Source organism: Calliopsis andreniformis, chromosome 12, assembly GCF_051401765.1.
Source record: "Calliopsis andreniformis isolate RMS-2024a chromosome 12, iyCalAndr_principal, whole genome shotgun sequence".
Taxonomy (NCBI): Eukaryota; Metazoa; Arthropoda; class Insecta; order Hymenoptera; family Andrenidae; genus Calliopsis; species Calliopsis andreniformis.
The window spans coordinates 4,752,930-4,771,476 of NC_135073.1; the positions used below are offsets into that span (position 1 = coordinate 4,752,930).

Sequence of the window (18,547 nt, forward strand, 5' to 3'; positions counted from 1 at the left end):
CTTTTAAAACGTAAACAAGTAATAGAAAATGAAAACCTGGAATTATCAGTGATAGCATATTAAAAATATCTTCTTTATTCACAGTATATCTACACATTTGTTAAGAGGATTTTTTGAAATTAGGTTGTCAATGCATGAATTATTTTCACTTCAAAGAATTTATATAACACAAAATTAAAATTTGAGAATTTTGGTGTCTTTTTATTTTTAGCAAAAATAAATTAATAAATAAATAAATATCGGACTCAAATACAGGGTGTTCGACATCAAACTTCTAGGAGTAATTCTACATGCAAAAATAAAACGAAATTGATCTTAGAAATTTATTCTACTGTCAGCGTGCACTGGCTGGGTCCGACACAGCGACAGGCGGATAAGTCGGTAGTCTAAGACAAGTCAGACACATTTTACGCATATTTTAGACGTTTCTACAACAATTAATAACATAGAAACGAAGGCTCAGACGCAGGTTCATCATTTTTTAATTTTCGTCTCATTTTAGAATGTAGAATTAACCCTTCTAATTTCTGACGCCTGTTGTCAAACATCCTGTGTCCGCCATGTCAGTATATGTCATGGACGTGTGTCTTAAATACTTAATTGATATTCATTAAAAATTTCTATAAATCATTTATTACGAAGCAGCACGAAACGTACAAAATTTAAATATATGTAATATAATACAGTTTTGTATCCCCTAGACGAATAGCGATCACTTTTCAAATGTGGTAGTCTATTCATTGTTCTTTGTTCTTTATCACAACGATTGAGGAAACTAAGGAGAAGCAAATTTAATATAGAATTTTTTATACACAACAGACACTACGGCTGGACGTAATGATCAACCACACAAAACATATTTTAATATGCATGTGACCTACTGCATTTATTCTTTCATTATTTTTATGGTATATCCGTTGGTCGCTGCGTCCATCTATAGGGTCACAGGAAACTCTACCTTTATGGAGCAAAACCACTCTAGAGATAGTACAGTATTCGAATGATATCTTGCTGGAGAAATTAATAAGACATCATTCGTGGAGAAAGGCGAGTTAATGTTTAAAACGAAAAACACGGGTTTTCTAAACACGAACCTACAATTTTTATATATTGTATAGATTTTGTACATAAAAGAGCATGGATTGACTGTTCGACAACTTTAATAACTATCTCTCTATGAATGTTCATTCTGTGTTCGGCCTAATTCGCTCTTCATCAAGACGAGACATCCGCCTTCTCTCGCGCCCTTTAAATAACGAGACCCGGTAAGAAAAAGTAAACAAGGTTGCTCTCGATAGTGTACAGTAGGACTGAATATTATCGATGACCAGAAATCTATAGGACAAAAGGACCTGGTCGAATGTACAAAAGATGCGAACATTAATCGTGATATTTTCAAGCGAAAAAGGGCAAAGAGGCAAAACCTTGGGAAACTCGTTTCGTCGTATCCTTCTTGTTGAATTACTAAGGCCAAAAACTGAAACCGTTCGCTGGTATACATTGAATGAATAAGGAAGAAAGTGTAACCTGTAAAACGAAGTTAAATCTATGAGTACAGTGAATCGCGAAAATATTTGAATGTTATATAGAAGATTTTAATAAACAAAATATGTATGCATGTTACTGCATAACATTGTAGTTACAGCACTGTTGTTTGGATTTTGTGCTAAAAGTTTGGAAAATATCAGTTAAGGAAGTCGACAGTCTGTTACTAATACAATAAAATATTTTCTCACTATAAACTCATTGGTTTTCCTCTTACTTTCTCAAATAAACTCTTCCAATTTCATTTTTCGAAAATGTGCCATCGATATATTAAATTGATGTAGGAAAGATTTTACTTATTCTCATTTCTGAACTTAATGCTTATACCAAGAAGCAAGCTAATAATGAGTAAATACTGTATAACATTTTTCTGACATCGTATTTGTGAACAACAAGTGACAGGAGATAGATCAACAAATATTTTAAATAAAAAGTGGATACTCAATTATAGTTACACAAGATATTCCGATAAGAGCGAATATGATCGAAAAACATTGACTTGTTTCACTTGTTCTTGATACAACTCATTCGCTCTTAATTTCCGTCACTGTCACAAGTCACAAGCCAAACATTCTCAACTTTTATTTAACTGCACAACGTATCTTTTAATACATAAGTCTCCAATGATTTGGGTGATTTCAAATAATAGTTAAGTAATTATGCAAATAAAAATTTCCATTTCACCCTTCTCAAAATTTGTATGTTTTCCACTAATAACAAATTTCTTATGGAGATGTGATATCTGTAAAGAAAGCTTCTTCGCTATAGATTTACGGTTCACTGACAAGTTTATAGCAAGGAACATGTTTCTGAGATTGACATGTTGTACGTGATAACCTATTTAAATATTGTCAAAGACAGATAAGTACGACTGATAATACATGTGAGTGGACTGTCATATTCTTATTTTCCCATAAATTTTGAAATATTTGCACAAAATTGTCAAAGTAGCTTTGTTCTGAAATTTTCCAAACTTTATTTTAATTTCTAATATTAAATTCAAAAATAATTTCTAGTTTGTTTATTAAAACTTTCAATAATAATCACTCGAAGTTAGTATCGCGATTCACTGACATCAAGACCCCCATAATTACCCCATAATTAACGAAAATCTATGCAAATTCCAAGTCTATTGTAAAAAGAAAAAACATTGTGATCTTTCTTCTTTAAATGTCAGGCAACCGAGTTGTACAGAAAGCACACACACCCCAACCACAATCATCTGACGAACACACGTAGGTACACTCTGTATATAAGTCGATTATGTAACTCATAAGGATATTTTTTGTACGTAGCCGAATATTTGAAATGAAGTAAAACTGCTCTCTGTCGTACATGTATTGTATATCCAATTAATTCGTATCACGATGATTGCTATATATACATACCTGCGTAACCAATGCATGATCAATACCGGAAGTGGAATTAGGGGAAAGCTGAAAAATGAGCGATTTCCCTTTTGTTTTCGCGTCTTAAAATGTCAACAATTTCCGTCTTTCTCTCCCTCTCTCTTTCAAGAAGAAAATTCTGAGGAAATTAACCAATTGCAATTTAATTGGTAAGATTTTAACTTCAAATATTATAATCAGTGAACAGAATTGGGTACGAAATGGATAATTCAGGGGCTTATAACGAAGACAACCCTTGTCGTATTGTACTCTAGCATTATTAATTCTTGTTCAATAGATTAAAATTTTTGCTAACGTTATAGTTTTTGATGTTGTAATTTGCACTGTGTTGCGAGTCTTATGTCTGAGCACTAGAAGATGTTCTTGTCAAAGAAATCATGAAATTTGACAAGGTTTATTCTTATTATAAGCCCCCCAATTATTTCATTGATAAGACGAATTGGCGTTAATCATTTTATATTACTTTTTAATCTATCATACACGAAGTAAATACCTACAGAAAGCATGTGTGTCCGTAGCACATACCATCATCGGTCGACAATGTCGACATATAGCGCGATATACTCACTTCGTGCTTGAGGTCTCAAATTATTCGTAATTTTTTATTAATAATATTTAAACATCATTCGTTAAAATCGAGAAAATATGGATACCAATGGAACATACTACGTAGAACTGTATCAAATTGTTTTTATTCAAAGATAAGATTTTTATCTTTTCTCAGTTTTGTCCGAAATATAAATCGATTTTTGTAAATGTAAAAACATAACAAAATTAGATTCATGTTAAATCCCAGAAAAAAATGAAAATTCGAACATAAATTTTAGAATCTCAATATGTTTTTATTGAAATCATTAGTCTCAAATATTTTATTACATGTATGTTTCAACGAAAATATGGCAATGGATATTCTAGAATAGGTCAATGGTATCAATATAACAAAAAAATCATAAAATTCATTTTCATCCAAAAATTATACAAAGCAAAGCAAACAAATTCTTGCTATAATTAATTACTTTGAATTACATATTTAATACACACATTGTATTCTTTTATTGATAAGTAAATTCTCAATTTAATCTATTAAATTTGTTCAACCTTCTTTGCTGAACTGAAGACAAAAAAAACAAGATGGAACAAAGGAATATCTGTTTCGTAATAAAACTTTAAAAAATGAAAAATTATCTTCAAAATTTAAATTTGTTAATTATACATAATGTATTCAGTTTCGTTTAAAAGATTTCTTTGGCGAAAACTAAACAGACAAGTTTAAAATGTGAAATTAAAGTTTCATAGATGAACTGGAATATTCAAAATGTGACTACCTAATGCACAGATATTTAAAAGTTAATACATTAACTTATAATTTTCCGAAAATATAAAAAGGATTCTTTTCGAATAATGATTTCTCCTCCAATGTGACAAACGATAAATATATTTAAATATGATTTCTCAAACAGAAAATTTTCAACTAAAAACTAAAGTAAACGAAAAAGGTTTAAAAATGCCAAAAGAGTTAGGGGATGGGAAGAGATAACTTGGGTGTACCTAACCACGTATTTAAAATTCTTGTATGAATCCTTATTAGAGGATATTGGATTGTTGGGCGATCTTTGGATAATTGGAAATGTCATAGTAATCAACGCGGATCTCTAGATCAGACCTGTTCAACTGGGTTCCCAAGAGCAAGAATGCTCTCAACTGTTCGCGAGCAGAGCGCAGAGTAATTAACAGCTAGTTCAAACGATGTGAGTTTCTGATCGATTCGATAATTCTGTCGAATCGGTAATAACCGAAAGGCAGTGTTCACATATTTTTGTTTTTTCGACCCCTTATTCAGCTCCTAAATAAATGAATCAACCGATTCAGTTTAACATGAATGAGCTTTTACTTTTACATTCTCTCATTCGCTTATTCACGCTAGGATGAATCTATCATTTACCGACTAAACTGTTTCACGGTCTTAAGCAATGACACATAGACTTTATGTATGTGTACATACGGTAAAATCACTGACTCAATCACTCTTTGACATTCGGTTTTGTCAATGATCAGAACAACATCCGTATTAGTATTGCATTGAAATGATTCGATAATAAAACCGAATCGGTGTCTAGTAGTGGGGTCAATCAATCAGCCAATTCATTTTACTATTCATTCATCGCATCTAATGGAGAGTGCGACCTATCTGTGCGAAATAAAGGAAATAAATACAGAGTTATTAATAACTTCTGTGGGGAGCAAAGGTCGTCTATGTGAGACAAAAAATTAGAAATATGTATTATATTAACACAATTGTGTGAATACTGTCTTATTATCGATTCGACAAACTTACCGAATCGATCAAAAATCGTATCGTCTGAACTAGTTGTAATACTAAGAGCAAGTGATATCACAAGCCATAAAATAACATGGAGGAACTGCCAGAATGTGATAACAGACTTATGTGGCAAAGCTTTTTACTAACTTTGAAGGGTATGAGTCATTGCAGCCACAGATTGCTTCCACCACGGAACTCTTGAAGGGGTGGCTTGCGTGCTCTTGATGACTCTCTGCTCTTGCTCACCGAAAAATGCTCCAAGGAGCAGCGAGTTGCACATGACTGCTCTATGATAATGTACGTTTAATGCGGATAAGCTACAAATCATGATATCTCTTAAGTATAGCAATGATATAGATTTTGTATACCAAATGCGTGATAAATGTAGAAACGAGCGTGACAGAAGATAGTTCATGCAAGCGTGTGTTGCAGAATTGACCATTTGACAGGTTAATAAAATCGTATTTTCGAAATAAAATAAAGTTATTTTATTTCCCCTCTTACTTCTGAACCTTTTTGCAAGTCTAAATTGTGTACTTACAAGATGCGATAAAGTGTATACTTAAATCGCATCTCTAAAGATTGAGTTATGAGCAAAGATGAAGTTATTTTCGACATTTTATTTCGTTTTTAAATGTTTGAATACAGTAAAATAATTGAATGTAATAAATGTTCCGACAGTACTATTATTTTGTATTTAGAAAAGTACGTATTGCGTAGACTATAGAATTTTCTTTAATTTGAAAAAGCTCACAGTTTCCATGTTATATTCCAATCAAATACTTTAGCGTTCTATACTTATCTAAATAAAATAATTTTGATTCTTGAGTTTTACTACAGATTTTGAAATATTCTGCATCCGATAGATTACATTGAGCTCTCTGAGGAATTATTAGGAATTATAGTAAAATTTCTTCTTAATGATTTTAATGATGATTTTATTTGTAAAACTGTAGAACAAAAATTTTTTTAAAAAACCTTCTATGTAATTTGAATAAAAATTAAAGAATTACAATTTCCTTTTTATTTATAATTTCGTTATAATTATAAATCAGGGATTTTAAGGTGTAATTCTGTATGCTAAAATAAAACCAAAATGAAAATAGACGAAATTGCTTCGTTCCTATGAGTTATTTATTGTTGAGAAAACGTCTAAAATAATATGAGTGTAATATGTCTAACTTGAGAATTATTCTATTGACTACACTGCGCCTGGTCTGGCTAATACACATTGGTAATAGATTAAGTTTCAGATTAAGCAGATTTTTCGAAAATCGCAATGTTTTTGTATTCATTAATAAATTTGAAACGGTGTTCCAAACGCAATTTCGTCATTCCTGCTTTTCGGCTTATTTTAACATGTAGAATCACCTATCAAAATTTCTGATACTTGCTGTCAAACACTCTGTGTACTTATTCTTTTATTTTGACGAATTCTGTACTTTGTTTCAACTCGTTATGGATTATTCAATATTAGGTTACATGATAATGACAATGTGCGGCAATAACATAAATTTTTTAATAGTAACCAAAGAGTTTAGGTTCCTGCAAATATGCTATTAGAATCAAAGGAAGATATGCAGTATACAAAATGTTCGACAACAGGTGCTAGAAACTTTAAACTTTTTTTTTAATTCTTCTACATACCAAAATAAGACAAAAATAACAAAATACAAAATTACGTTTAAGGCTTTGTTTTCAAGTTATTAGTTGCTAATAGAACGCCTAAAGTTTGATATGAAGGATTCATTCTACTGTTGGCGCGCAATTGTCTGGTTTACAGTAGAGGCAATACCGTAATCACTTAAAGCTGGACCAATTTGAAACAGGGATTTCCCCTTGACTTATCGTTTATTACATTAATTTCTCAAAGAATTGTAGCCATTTTTGTGGTGTATGTCGAGTTTAATTTGACCTCGCGTTTCATTCCAGCTAGCTTTTGTTGAAGTCAGTACAAGATAAGAATTTTTACCCGTTTCTAATCGACAATCGATATTAATATTTCTAAGATATTTTTCCAAAAATATTGTACGAATATTACAAAAGCCTTACTAGAAGTTTTACTTCGAAATGTATACAGTTTGTCAAAACCAAACAATGCCATTACATATTTTTAAGATATTTATAAAACAATAATTGAGGAATACTTCTATTTCTTGATATTGCATAACGAACTATATGTAAAAATTTTATGTGTATTAGTTCTAAACTCACAAATTACAAACAAATATAATTTTAAAGGATGTAACTGTTATTATTTTATAAATGTTATTGAATTTTCAAACATAGAATCGTAGTCAATGTATTAATAACATTAACTAATTCTAAAATTACTTTTATTGTTATTATGGTATATAAAAAAAATATTTTAAGTAAAGAAAAGAAACTTTTCTCATTATCTGTGTACTTACATACAACATAATACATTATCATTCCGTATTTTTATATGGCTCTGTGTGAACCTTCCATCATAACCTAAATAGATAATCGAAGATTACAAACAACGAACATAACCTCTTTTAAAGATCTTGTGTAGAATATAATGCATTTAAAATGACTCGAGCTTATGATAATTACTACAACGAATTTCAAAAAAACGTCGAGTTACAGCAAAACTTGAAGTATAAGAAAAAGTATCGGAGATTAAAGAGGATCATAAAGGACACAGTTTTTGTAAGATTCCATTTGTCAATAATAGTTAATGTTGCTTTCTTTTTTTAAAAATATCTACCTTCAAATATAATAAAATTAATTTTGTTTTTGAATTAGCATTAAATTTATAATTTTAGGAAAATGCGGCACTATGTGATCAAGTTGCACAAATGCAAGAAAATCTTATGCTAGTGAAAGAAGAGAGGTTATTTCTCTTGCGTAAATTATGTCAACAACAAGGGGAAACAGACCCTTCCACTGTAATGGCTCGATCTCAGTCAAATAACATTAATTGTACCCAATTTAATCCAGAGTGTTCAACACCTAAGAAAACTGCAAAGAAAAGAGTTTCAACTGATTGTTCAGGTAATTATATGAAATACTAACTAAAATAGCATTAGACCAGTTACCGCTTCCACCTTTAAACATATCTTTTGCAGAAACAAAAAATAAAACTAAGCGTTACAATAAGACAATGCGAAAAGTAGTTCAACTCATACCATTGGACATGCATGGAAGACCTATTTTTCCTATTGCTTTGGGCGATCTCACTGTTTATTCTCTTGGTGAAGTAGTATCTGATAGAATAGCATATCATACAGAAGATCTCATTTATCCAGTAGGATATTGCAGTACACGTGTATATGCCAATTTAAGAGATGTAAGAACAAAAAGTTTATATACTTGTAAGATATTAGATGGTGGACCAAAACCAAGGTATATAATCACATAAATAAGTAACAAGCGTCTTGTTTTAAACAGATATAGAGTATAAACTATTTTCAGATTTGAAATAGTATCAGATAATGATCTTGATCAGCCTTTAGTGGGATCTAGCCCTGATGAGTGTCATTCAAAACTATTATTAGCCATTTCTCCTGCTCTTCGTTCAATAACACCAAAAGGTGCTGACTTCTTTGGGATTTCACATCCCACTATTCAAAATCTTATACAAAGTACACCTGGAACACGTAAATTAGCTATGTACAAGCAACAGCGATTTGAAGTATGTGATCAAAAAACATTATTTGTGCTTAAGTTCATTGATAGAATCTAACTATTTTTTCGCTTTTAAGGTGAGTAAAAGTCAGACAGTAGAAAGAGGTACAAGCCCAGTGATGGAAGAGGAAACAGATCCAGGCCTTGGATTTGCTGCACTGCATAGGCATTATGCTTTAACAAATTCCTATAGAATCAAAGAAGAACCTTCCGATCACGACCTTTTAGCTCTTCAAGAACTTCTTGCATGATTATTACTCTATTAAGTAGAAAATATATATTTGCAGTAAAAGATAATATAATTATTTGGTGTAGTAATTGGACGTAAATTTTATTATTATTGGGTAGTAATACTTGATTCATACATATAGAAATATTGTAATATAAGAATATGTTAAGTTGTTCATATATAAAACAGAAAAACAATATTAAAATAGACATTTATTTCAAATATTATTCGTCGATCAATGTTATATAAAATGATTTATTTTTCATTGGCATAACATTTACTTATTTTAATAATGTACAAATAAAGGCATAGTAATCAGTAATATAAGAATTACTTTCAGGAAGTAACCTTAAAAGTATATTGGCATATTATAAGTTGAATTGTCCTATCATAAAACAATATACTTTCAACAAATTTCGCTTAAAAAGTATCATAATTTATGTAAGTAATTCATAATTGTTATTTTATACAACACACTGGAATATTCTATAAACTATATAATTAAATAAAATGACTCCTTTTTAGCTTTATATTTTTTTATAATACAAATATAATCATCACATATTACAATTTAAGAGTCTCAAAATTGACTAGTTACGGTAAAATAAAATTTTACGTTTCAAAATTAATAGGATACAACAATAAATTCGTTTTCATAATACAATTAGCAAATTTAATAAAAACATATCAAATACAGGCCTAAAACTGATGTAACAACTCTCCTTTACTTTTAGATTTCATAGTCATTTTATCAAAATGTAAGAATCAAATCGATATAATAACACTCACATTTTTACAATCATTGATAAACTTAGAAGTATCGTATTATACATTTTCGTAATTTTCGTGAAAATTCAATTGCATAAAAAACAATTTTTCATATAAATATACATTTTATCGCAATAAAAAGTATACATGTCAATGAAAAAATTACTGTTTTTAGTACTTGTGCAATGTTGTACATAATGATAATTTCTAATTATGTAATTTGTAGAAGGTACTTGATATTCTGTGTAGCCATTCAATAAAAGCATGTTGTTTGTCCATATTTTAATAATTGACAAAAATATAAAATATCTTAATTGTACATTATAAAATGTAAACTTCTAGTTTCAGCAGCATTTCAATTGTTATGATAAATTTAAAAGTACTCCTTAGAATAATTTGTAATTTTATGTTTCGCATTTGTAATTTGTAAACTGTATATTTACACATGAACAGCATATTTTGAATCATTTTGTTAACACAATAGAACAAACTAAATATATGCCTACGTACAAAATAATAGAAATGTGCAAAAACCTGAAAACAGTTTATTGTTACATCTTTGATGTTCCAAATGAATTTTCAAATTGTAGTTTGCACTGTCATCGTCTATTTGCTGGTCCAATTGTTTTGTTGAAAAGGGTATTTGCAATAGCAATTACTGGTGAAAACAATTTTAATGGACAGTCACTGAAATAGTAATTCAATTCATTACTCAATTGACACACTATATAAAGTACCAAGATACATACCATACTCCAGTCACAGGTTCTGCCTCATTGCCACTTACAATAAATAATGGAAACAATATAGAAAATACACAGCCACTAAAATGAAAGTAATATATTTAGAACATCATTTTAAAAGAAACAAGAATAAAATATATAATAATAATTTATTACCTTACTACATATGAATTGGGTAATTGGGTAAATACTGCTAATGGCAGACCAAAACCCACAAAATATGGCCAGTTACTCTCAATAAAACTTAATCGTCTATGTAGCTCCCAACCCATATTAAACCATTTGTATTCAAAAGCATAGAGAGCATATAAAAGGCACATATGTACAAGAGCAAGAATGTCACCTATGGGAGGCAATGGAATCCTGGATACCAACATTCCTTGACCCAGAAATAATGCTTGAACCAATATGCTGAAAAGTGTGTCTGCTACTAATTTGCTGACACTGGATAAAAGTAATGGCCTTCCTTGTCTATACCTATAAGCACTGTCCGCTATGTCCTACATATTTTATAAGTGGGTGTAGTATATGATATTAACTTTGTCAATAGTTACTGGTCAAAATATCTTGATTTGAGAATGAATAACTCATACCTGAAACCATAAACTGTTGACTATCTTACTGAGCAGAAATAATGGTAATACCCATACAGTGCCAAATGTCAACGATAGAAATGGCTTTGTCCATGACCATACAGTCATACCCATACCCGGTGAGTGACCAAATATGATGGTCAATAAGTACTTAAGAAATGGAAGCAGACCACGTTCAAAGATTAATATGCTTGCCCAGAATACGCCTCCATTTAATGCGCAACATTGAATTGTTCTTTTTAATACTTTTGATTCTCTATAAATGCATAATAAACTTTACAATCTGCCTAATATTTCAACTTTAAATATTGATCACAACTTTGATTTCTTATGCATATAAGCTTATCAAGTGTCTAAAGATTTATGAACAATAGTCTTTATAATATAGCATACCGAAATTGATTGTAATGTTTTGTGGAACTGTGTGGAACTGCAGTATCTTTTCCATATATCTCCATTCTAGAAGGAGACTGTTTATATAATTTTTCATTTACATGTTTATCCATGTAAAATAGGACCACAGCTCCTCTTAAACTATCTATAAACCCCCTATATATGGCACGTATGATTCCCTAAAATTATAAAATTGTACATGCCAATGTCATTATATAAAAGATTCATTCTACAGGTTCTTGTGGATCAATCTGTCTTTACAGCAGAGGAAAAGAAAATAAAAAAATAACAGACTACTGGTATAGTATAAGGTTAGAATAAAAACATTGTTTTTTCATTCGAAACAAAGCCCATTACTTACTGTCACGTTATCCATATTTCGTAACGATTATTCACGAAAGAATGGAAACTAATCTATACGTCGAATATGCTGAACAATTTACCAAAAAAACATTTTCGGAGTAACATAGCTGTCAATATGAAGAATAGTGGAAAAGCACATCAAGAGCCGATAAGAGAAAAATGTTTATGACGAGTCGGATAAGTGTTTTGACACTCTGAACTCACACATATTGTCATTCGTGCATTGTACAATAATAAAATCTAATGCACCGAAATCCTTCTTGGAACACGTACAAGTCGTGTTGCCAGTTAAATTAAATAACGAAGCTAGCTATATAATATACATTCGTAAAGTCGATTTCAAAAAACATCTTCACAAAACGTATCCGTGGCTGATACATTTTTGTTCACAGGCAAAGGTTAGTTCTGTTAATATGTATGTAGGTGTAAAGGTCAATGGCAAGTAAGAGCAAGAATGATTTTACTTTTATGCATGCTCAAACGATATCTTGTTATATATGTATATTACTGTAAAGAAATAAAGCGGGTGGGATTCCCTTCCTAGACGTATCTTATTTAATGGTTCATGATAGCATTTTGGTTAATAGGAATCTTACGATACTGCAAGTGCACATTTGACCAGGTTATATTTATTTCATAAGTAAATATTCACACATATTTTTATTCATGTATTGTGTATTTATTTATTTACTATTGTTTCAAAATATGACGCTTTCACATTGTTTCAAATATTTCACACTAAATCAACATTATAGGTAGCAGTACACTTGTTTGAAAGAATACTTATTAGACTACTTTATGCAATTATAGCATGATGGACTAATTATTATTCCTTTATTTCGTGAATAACAAAAATATAACGAAAGTTACAGTAATATTCAGTTAATTAAATTCGATTTATCGTTACGTATGAAATATTCTTGTCGATAAAAATCGAATAATAAAAATAACAAGAATTTTCAGAATAATATATAACACTTTCCAATTGTCAAACAATTGATTTTAAGTAACAATACTAATATTAATATGTATAATTGCGAGTACCTAGCGTAATACTGGCTAAAAAAAGGCATCTTGTTTATTCGACTAGTAATTTATTTAAATAAATTTACATACAAACGCAGCTCTCGTTGCTTCGTTCTGTTTACCGTGGAGGCAAAATTCCAGGAGTTTCAAAAATTATTCACTTATTGGCTACTACTCGCACACAAAAATAGGATCACAACGAGTTTTCAGATTTTGTAATTTTAGGAGGCTAATCTATATTTATATTTGTTTTATTGACTTTATTAATATACAGGTTTTTTGATAATAGGCGAGAGAGGACTTATGAGTTTCATCTACATATAAAAGTAAGACGGGGATCAAGAAGACTTAAATTATGTTAGAGCCTTCGTTTGATAACTTTTAATTAGCGTTTAATTACTCAACGATAAAACGGTTTGGTCGACGAACATATTCTCTAGTATTAGAAAGATTTTGTTTTTTAAGTTAAGTTCCAACTATTTAAAAAGACTTCAAATATGCCGCTTGAAGTGTCGTCTTTTAGGGAGTCACGCACTGCCATCGATCACCATCAAGTATCATCGACTACCACTAACCAAGTGCCAAAATTATATTTTCCACATATTTGATCCTTATTATGAACTTCATATGAACAATGCTGTTCGTCAGTTCTCTACCTCAATTTCATTATTTTTCATTTTTGTTTCGTTTTGACAAAATGACGGAATCACCTCTTCAATTTTCTCTCACCTGTTATCGATCACCTTGTATATGTAACAAAATTTACATAGATTTCTAGAGCATATTCTGTAGTGAGGGTAAGGGGTTATTAGCCAACCACGGCAAACTGCTTCTAAATCGGAAGTAAATACATACGTATGTAACACAGTCAAAAGCTTCAAATTCATGGGAATATTACACCCATTCTTTTTTACATTTTTTTGTCTATCTACTTCCGCTTTAGGCGCGAATAATTCTTAACCAATCAACAATCATCATCTTGTCCGATCACTTCCTTGAGGATCACCAATATTCTATAGGAAAATAAATGATTATAGTAGTTCACTTGCCTGTACACACTTCAAATTTTTTCGACAGTTTTCGTTCTTACTATTCGAACCGTTATAAGAATAGTGGTCAAACAGCAGCTCGCAGCCATGCGCCTCTTTTAAATATCTGCTGCGTCTCCAGCATTTGCATTATTAAAATTGATTGATAATATGTACACCTACTTTCCTTAGAATCTTTCTTAAAAGATAATTTTTCTATTCTACAGCAAAGCTAGTAGAATAAGTCTCGAATCAGAGTCAAATACATTTCACCCAAATTTCAGATATTTGTAAAACGATTAATAACTCTGAAACGAAGCCTCAAAAGCAATTTCGTCGTCCTTGATGTTTGTTCTATTTTGACAAGTAGAATAATCCTTTAGAAAATTTAACATTTGTTATTGAACAACCTGTACTATTGCATGAAATCAGTTCTATGGAGATTGCAGTTCTCGAGTATTTCTGATAGGCGAACTATGGCTCCTATCATAACAAGGTTTGGCCACCACTGCGTTATAATACAATTTTAAACTGAATTAATAACGTAAGGGATGACATAAAAACGGTAAGAAGCCTCACGAGCCTTCCGAGCATGTAACAAAAAAATTAATTAGGTTATAGATCTACCCCACATCTCGTTCATGGTTCTATGACCTAAATAGTTATCAACAGAGCAATGCGCGCCCGAACCACTTTGATCTGAACGCTCAGGTGATCGATATCAGTACTGTTAATTGTAACAAGAACATAGAGAAAAGTGTCTTCTTTGCTACTCTTCGAACATTCTCAAATTAAGAGATGAATCATCGTGAATCTTTGCTTGTGCGCAAAGTGAAGTTAAAATATGATCGTATGTATGGCGCTGCCGATCGCATTGTATCGTAATGGCGGATGTAGTTGGTCGTGCGGTCTGGATGTCCGTATAAAAAAGATATCCGTGCATATTATTTGTAACGTCTGTGTATAACTTTTCTGTATGAACATCAACGAGGTGTAGTGATGTCCTCGTACACGTTCTCGCAGAAGACGTTCACGCCCGTACCGCCGGAGAAGGGTAGTTTTCCGCTCGACCATGAGGGTGTCTGCAAAGAGATCATGATCGAGTATATGCGCTGTTTGACTGAAAATAAGAACCAAAATACAAGGTGTAGAAAGTTCGCAAAGGATTATCTTGCTTGTCGAATGGATAATCAACTGATGTCGCGAGAGGAATGGTCCACCCTTGGTTACGCTGACCAAGTTAAAGAGCCATAACAGCAGCGATTTATTGTTAATCGATTCTCGCGAGCTCGTAGATCGCTCTTATCACGTGACCAGTATTTACGAACTATTCTGCTGTGTCATTTTCATTTTATCTCGAAGAGAGAATCTGCAGGTTCCCGAAAATATATGAGGATCTATAGGTAGTAACATATATGTACATGTATTAAATGTATGGGTGTATGTAAAAGGATCAGTGGATGATGGATCAACAGCTTTTGTAGTGGATTTCTTTCAATTCTCAGCCGAGTCAAAGTGACAAATAGTAACAGTGCAGTGGAAAGACGTTGGGACAAATTAAAAGAGCATTTAGAGACAACCCATTGCATAGAAACAATAGTGTGTACGTTGTAGAAATCTGAGGAAGAAATATGTTATCATTGAGCTAAGAGCTCTGTCATAGATCTCGATCGATTCAAAAAGTTGACTCTTATATAGGGTGGCCTAAAAAAATAACTGGTTACATATTGTCTGTTGATATTGTTCATAGCTTAGAACCACATTTTATATTGTAATAAATAGCGAACAACGAATTATTGAGAAAAACAAATATAACACTATAAAAATGGCATGTATTTCTAGGAAGAAAGTTCTAATTGGATGTACCGGTAGTGTAGCCACAATTAAATTGCCATTGTTAATAGAGAAATTATGTCACAATAATTTGGAAATAAGAGTAGTCGTTACCGAGAAAGCCAAACATTTTTTAAAAGAAGCAGAACTGCCCTCAGGAATTCAAGTTTTATCTGACACTGTAGAATGGGCTGCCTGGCAAGATAGAGGTGACCCTGTCTTACATATCGATTTAGTTAAATGGGCAGATTTATTCTTGATTGCTCCTTTAGATGCTAACACACTTGGCAAAATGTCTAGCGGTATATGTGATAATATATTAACTTGTGTTGCACGTGCTTGGGATCCTATGAAACCTTTGGTTTTCTGTCCTGCTATGAACACAAAAATGTGGGAACATCCTGTTACTGCACCACAGGTATAAATTACTATTGAAATAATATTCAATGTACTTTTTTATTTTTAAATCCAAAGATTCAAATCAGTTTGAATGAATGTCATTATAAGTATAGCATTAATAACTTTATGCAATATTAATAGTAAAGTGAATTAAATATAATGAAATGAATTTATATGACAAATTCATTCGTAAATTATAAAAATATAGTAAAAAGAAATTCTGATAAATTTTTTAGAACTTTCTTTATTGTACTAAAGATCCATATAAATCTTAATGTATTCAAAGGTTAACCAATAAGAAATTAAATTTTGCAAATTTCACTAAAATCTGTGTAATTAACTAAACGGAGTAATGATCTAAGCTAAATCTGTCTAACTGTCGTGAGTTTTCATTGTAAGTATTTATTTATTAGGTCTTAGCAGATTTCTCAGTAAGAAAAAACATTAGACAGATTTAGTTTATAGTATTCACTTAGTACTTTTTAGTGCAGTAAGTTATTATTGTAGTAGTATCTAATCTTGAATATTCTTACACTGTTTAGATAGCTTTACTTAAATCTTGGGGATACAAGGAAGTTACTTGCATTTCAAAGACTCTTATGTGTGGTGATGTTGGAGTGGGTGGAATGGCAGAAGTGGACACTATCGTTCAAACTACATTAAGATTGCTTAATCCTTGGGACCCATATTCACCAGCAGACCTTCGTCTCTAGCATAGAATGAAGTAATGCAATGTTCAACGAAACTTTATCATAACACAGGCTGAATGCAAAATACATTCTAAAAAAGAGAATTGAAAGATAGAGGGTTTATGTAATATGTATTAGGATGAAATTCAAATAATTTGCGCACGCGATCGAGTTCAAGACCAAGTTTGGACTTGTATAGTTAGGCTTTCCTGAGTGCACTAATAGCGCGAAGTTTTGTTGCTCAATTGAAAACTATTTCTTAAAATAATCATGCCAAGAAAAGTAAGTGGAATGGAGTTCATTCGCCGAATACGAAATGTAAAAACTGTAAAAAAATTCTGTTGACATATCGTTTAAAATGATCCATCAACTAAACATGTACATGTTTTTGTTAAATATATGAGTTAAACGATACCTGAATTTTTATTTCTTTCCTTAATACACATGTAAGGAAAGCGAAGCAAATTATATTTGCTTATATATTGTTATATATATGTTAAAATTATATATTGTTAAGTCACAAACTGTTTGTGAATTTTATATTTAATTAAGAAAGTTAGTTTTGAATAGGAATAAAAAACAAAGGGAACAGTATGAATCATTTATTATTAAAATTCTTTATTAAAATTATTTAAAAATTACTTTATAATTATACATAATCATTATAAGGGAAGTGCGTTAAAATTTAGTCGTGTACAGACTGGAGGCACGTAAGCGTGTCGTGTGACTCGCTCTTGCACACGGCTTTACATAAATATCACAGTTTACAAATATTTGCTAAAATATGCTATAAAAAATATCCCAAGAGAAAGAGTTGGCAGTTTTGATGCATCACTCGTGGCTACAATTTTCGATTTTCTTGGATAATTCTCAACGTCATTAGTCTCCAACTCCCGAGGACAACCCATCCAGAAAGGTGCTGATAGTTTCTGTTTTTCGTGGGCAACTTTCATTCTCAGATCGTCGAATTCCCAGAATCCTTTTCCTTTGAAGAAGTACGTTTTGCCTAAAAAAAAACATACAGTATTTATATTTATAAAATAAAAGTTTGGAAGTTAATTTTAATCTTATGTACAATTTTAGGAGTCATAAAATAATCTACTATTAAATAGTGTACTCAACCCATGTAATGTCAATATGTTTTTTATTACATTGATATTAATTCTTTCATGAATTAAAATTTTTTATTTCAAAAAATAAAGTTGATATTTGTACATTTTTAGTATTTTATTTATTTCATTTATAGTACATAAATTACTTACCATTTTTCCATTGAAAAACGGCGTCGATATCATTCCCAACACCGGCAAACATGCTTATGTCTCTTGGATAATCGAGTTCCACATAGTTTACGGATTCGTCGAACCTGTAACAATATTTTATGAAAGTAATTTTAAAGACAATTAATAGATTATTAATAAAAGAAATATATTTGCATTAGGCGAAAATATATAGTTGTTGAAACAAATTTTATAAATATTATGGCACTTTTTCTCATGAATTATCAGTAAAATTACAAATTTAAAAAGATACAGAATGTCCTTAACACTTTTACGTC

General features: G+C 31.0%; 5 protein-coding genes across 6 annotated transcripts in view; 3 read left to right on the plus strand and 2 right to left on the minus strand.

Moving 5' to 3' along the window:
• Nucleotides 1–7,747: 7,747 nt before the first annotated feature.
• LOC143185703 (transforming growth factor beta regulator 1) lies at nucleotides 7,748–9,470 on the plus strand. The gene is made up of 5 exons (XM_076388902.1): nucleotides 7,748–7,947; nucleotides 8,064–8,292; nucleotides 8,367–8,643; nucleotides 8,713–8,932; nucleotides 9,003–9,470. Exons 1-5 carry the CDS (start codon nucleotides 7,828–7,830, stop codon nucleotides 9,174–9,176), a joined length of 1,020 nt encoding a protein of 339 aa, XP_076245017.1. The 5' UTR covers nucleotides 7,748–7,827; the 3' UTR covers nucleotides 9,177–9,470.
• Nucleotides 9,471–10,133: 663 nt separating this feature from the next.
• Nucleotides 10,134–12,414, minus strand: Tank (EI24 domain-containing protein tank). Its single transcript, XM_076388859.1, has 6 exons — nucleotides 12,013–12,414; nucleotides 11,652–11,830; nucleotides 11,259–11,514; nucleotides 10,822–11,165; nucleotides 10,672–10,746; nucleotides 10,134–10,609 (listed from the first exon to the last, which is right to left on the minus strand). Exons 1-6 carry the CDS (start codon nucleotides 12,025–12,027, stop codon nucleotides 10,522–10,524), a joined length of 957 nt encoding a protein of 318 aa, XP_076244974.1. The 5' UTR covers nucleotides 12,028–12,414; the 3' UTR covers nucleotides 10,134–10,521.
• A 2,381-nt stretch (nucleotides 12,415–14,795) lies between these two features.
• On the plus strand, nucleotides 14,796–15,326 carry LOC143186390 (uncharacterized). Its single transcript, XM_076390054.1, has one exon. The coding sequence runs from the start codon at nucleotides 15,068–15,070 to the stop codon at nucleotides 15,320–15,322; it is 255 nt and encodes an 84-aa protein (XP_076246169.1). The 5' UTR covers nucleotides 14,796–15,067; the 3' UTR covers nucleotides 15,323–15,326.
• A 551-nt stretch (nucleotides 15,327–15,877) lies between these two features.
• Ppcdc (phosphopantothenoylcysteine decarboxylase) lies at nucleotides 15,878–17,403 on the plus strand. The gene is made up of 2 exons (XM_076390053.1): nucleotides 15,878–16,319; nucleotides 16,843–17,403. Exons 1-2 carry the CDS (start codon nucleotides 15,894–15,896, stop codon nucleotides 17,011–17,013), a joined length of 597 nt encoding a protein of 198 aa, XP_076246168.1. The 5' UTR covers nucleotides 15,878–15,893; the 3' UTR covers nucleotides 17,014–17,403.
• Nucleotides 17,404–17,590: 187 nt separating this feature from the next.
• Mmp2 (Matrix metalloproteinase 2) overlaps nucleotides 17,591–18,547 on the minus strand; it is a 244,653-nt gene continuing 243,696 nt past the window's right edge. For both annotated transcript variants that reach the window (XM_076390052.1, XM_076390051.1), the window contains 2 exons: nucleotides 18,252–18,355; nucleotides 17,591–17,995 (listed from right to left, as the gene is read on the minus strand). In XM_076390052.1, the coding sequence (XP_076246167.1) occupies nucleotides 17,754–17,995; nucleotides 18,252–18,355 (346 nt within the window). In that variant the 3' untranslated portion in view covers nucleotides 17,591–17,753. The remainder of the gene's footprint in view (nucleotides 17,996–18,251; nucleotides 18,356–18,547) is intronic.

Coding starts and splice junctions, on each gene's coding strand:
- LOC143185703 (XM_076388902.1), top strand. CDS start 7,828: ATGACTCGAGCTTATGATAATTACTACAACGAATTTCAAAAAAACGTC. Junction 7,948..8,063: donor TCATAAAGGACACAGTTTTT/GTAAGATTCCAT, acceptor TTATAATTTTAG/GAAAATGCGGCACTATGTGA. Junction 8,293..8,366: donor AGTTTCAACTGATTGTTCAG/GTAATTATATGA, acceptor TATCTTTTGCAG/AAACAAAAAATAAAACTAAG.
- Tank (XM_076388859.1), bottom strand. Junction 11,166..11,258: donor TCAACAGTTTATGGTTTCAG/GTATGAGTTATT, acceptor TAAAATATGTAG/GACATAGCGGACAGTGCTTA. Junction 10,610..10,671: donor GAACCTGTGACTGGAGTATG/GTATGTATCTTG, acceptor TTACTATTTCAG/TGACTGTCCATTAAAATTGT.
- LOC143186390 (XM_076390054.1), top strand. CDS start 15,068: ATGTCCTCGTACACGTTCTCGCAGAAGACGTTCACGCCCGTACCGCCG.
- Ppcdc (XM_076390053.1), top strand. CDS start 15,894: ATGGCATGTATTTCTAGGAAGAAAGTTCTAATTGGATGTACCGGTAGT. Junction 16,320..16,842: donor ATCCTGTTACTGCACCACAG/GTATAAATTACT, acceptor TACACTGTTTAG/ATAGCTTTACTTAAATCTTG.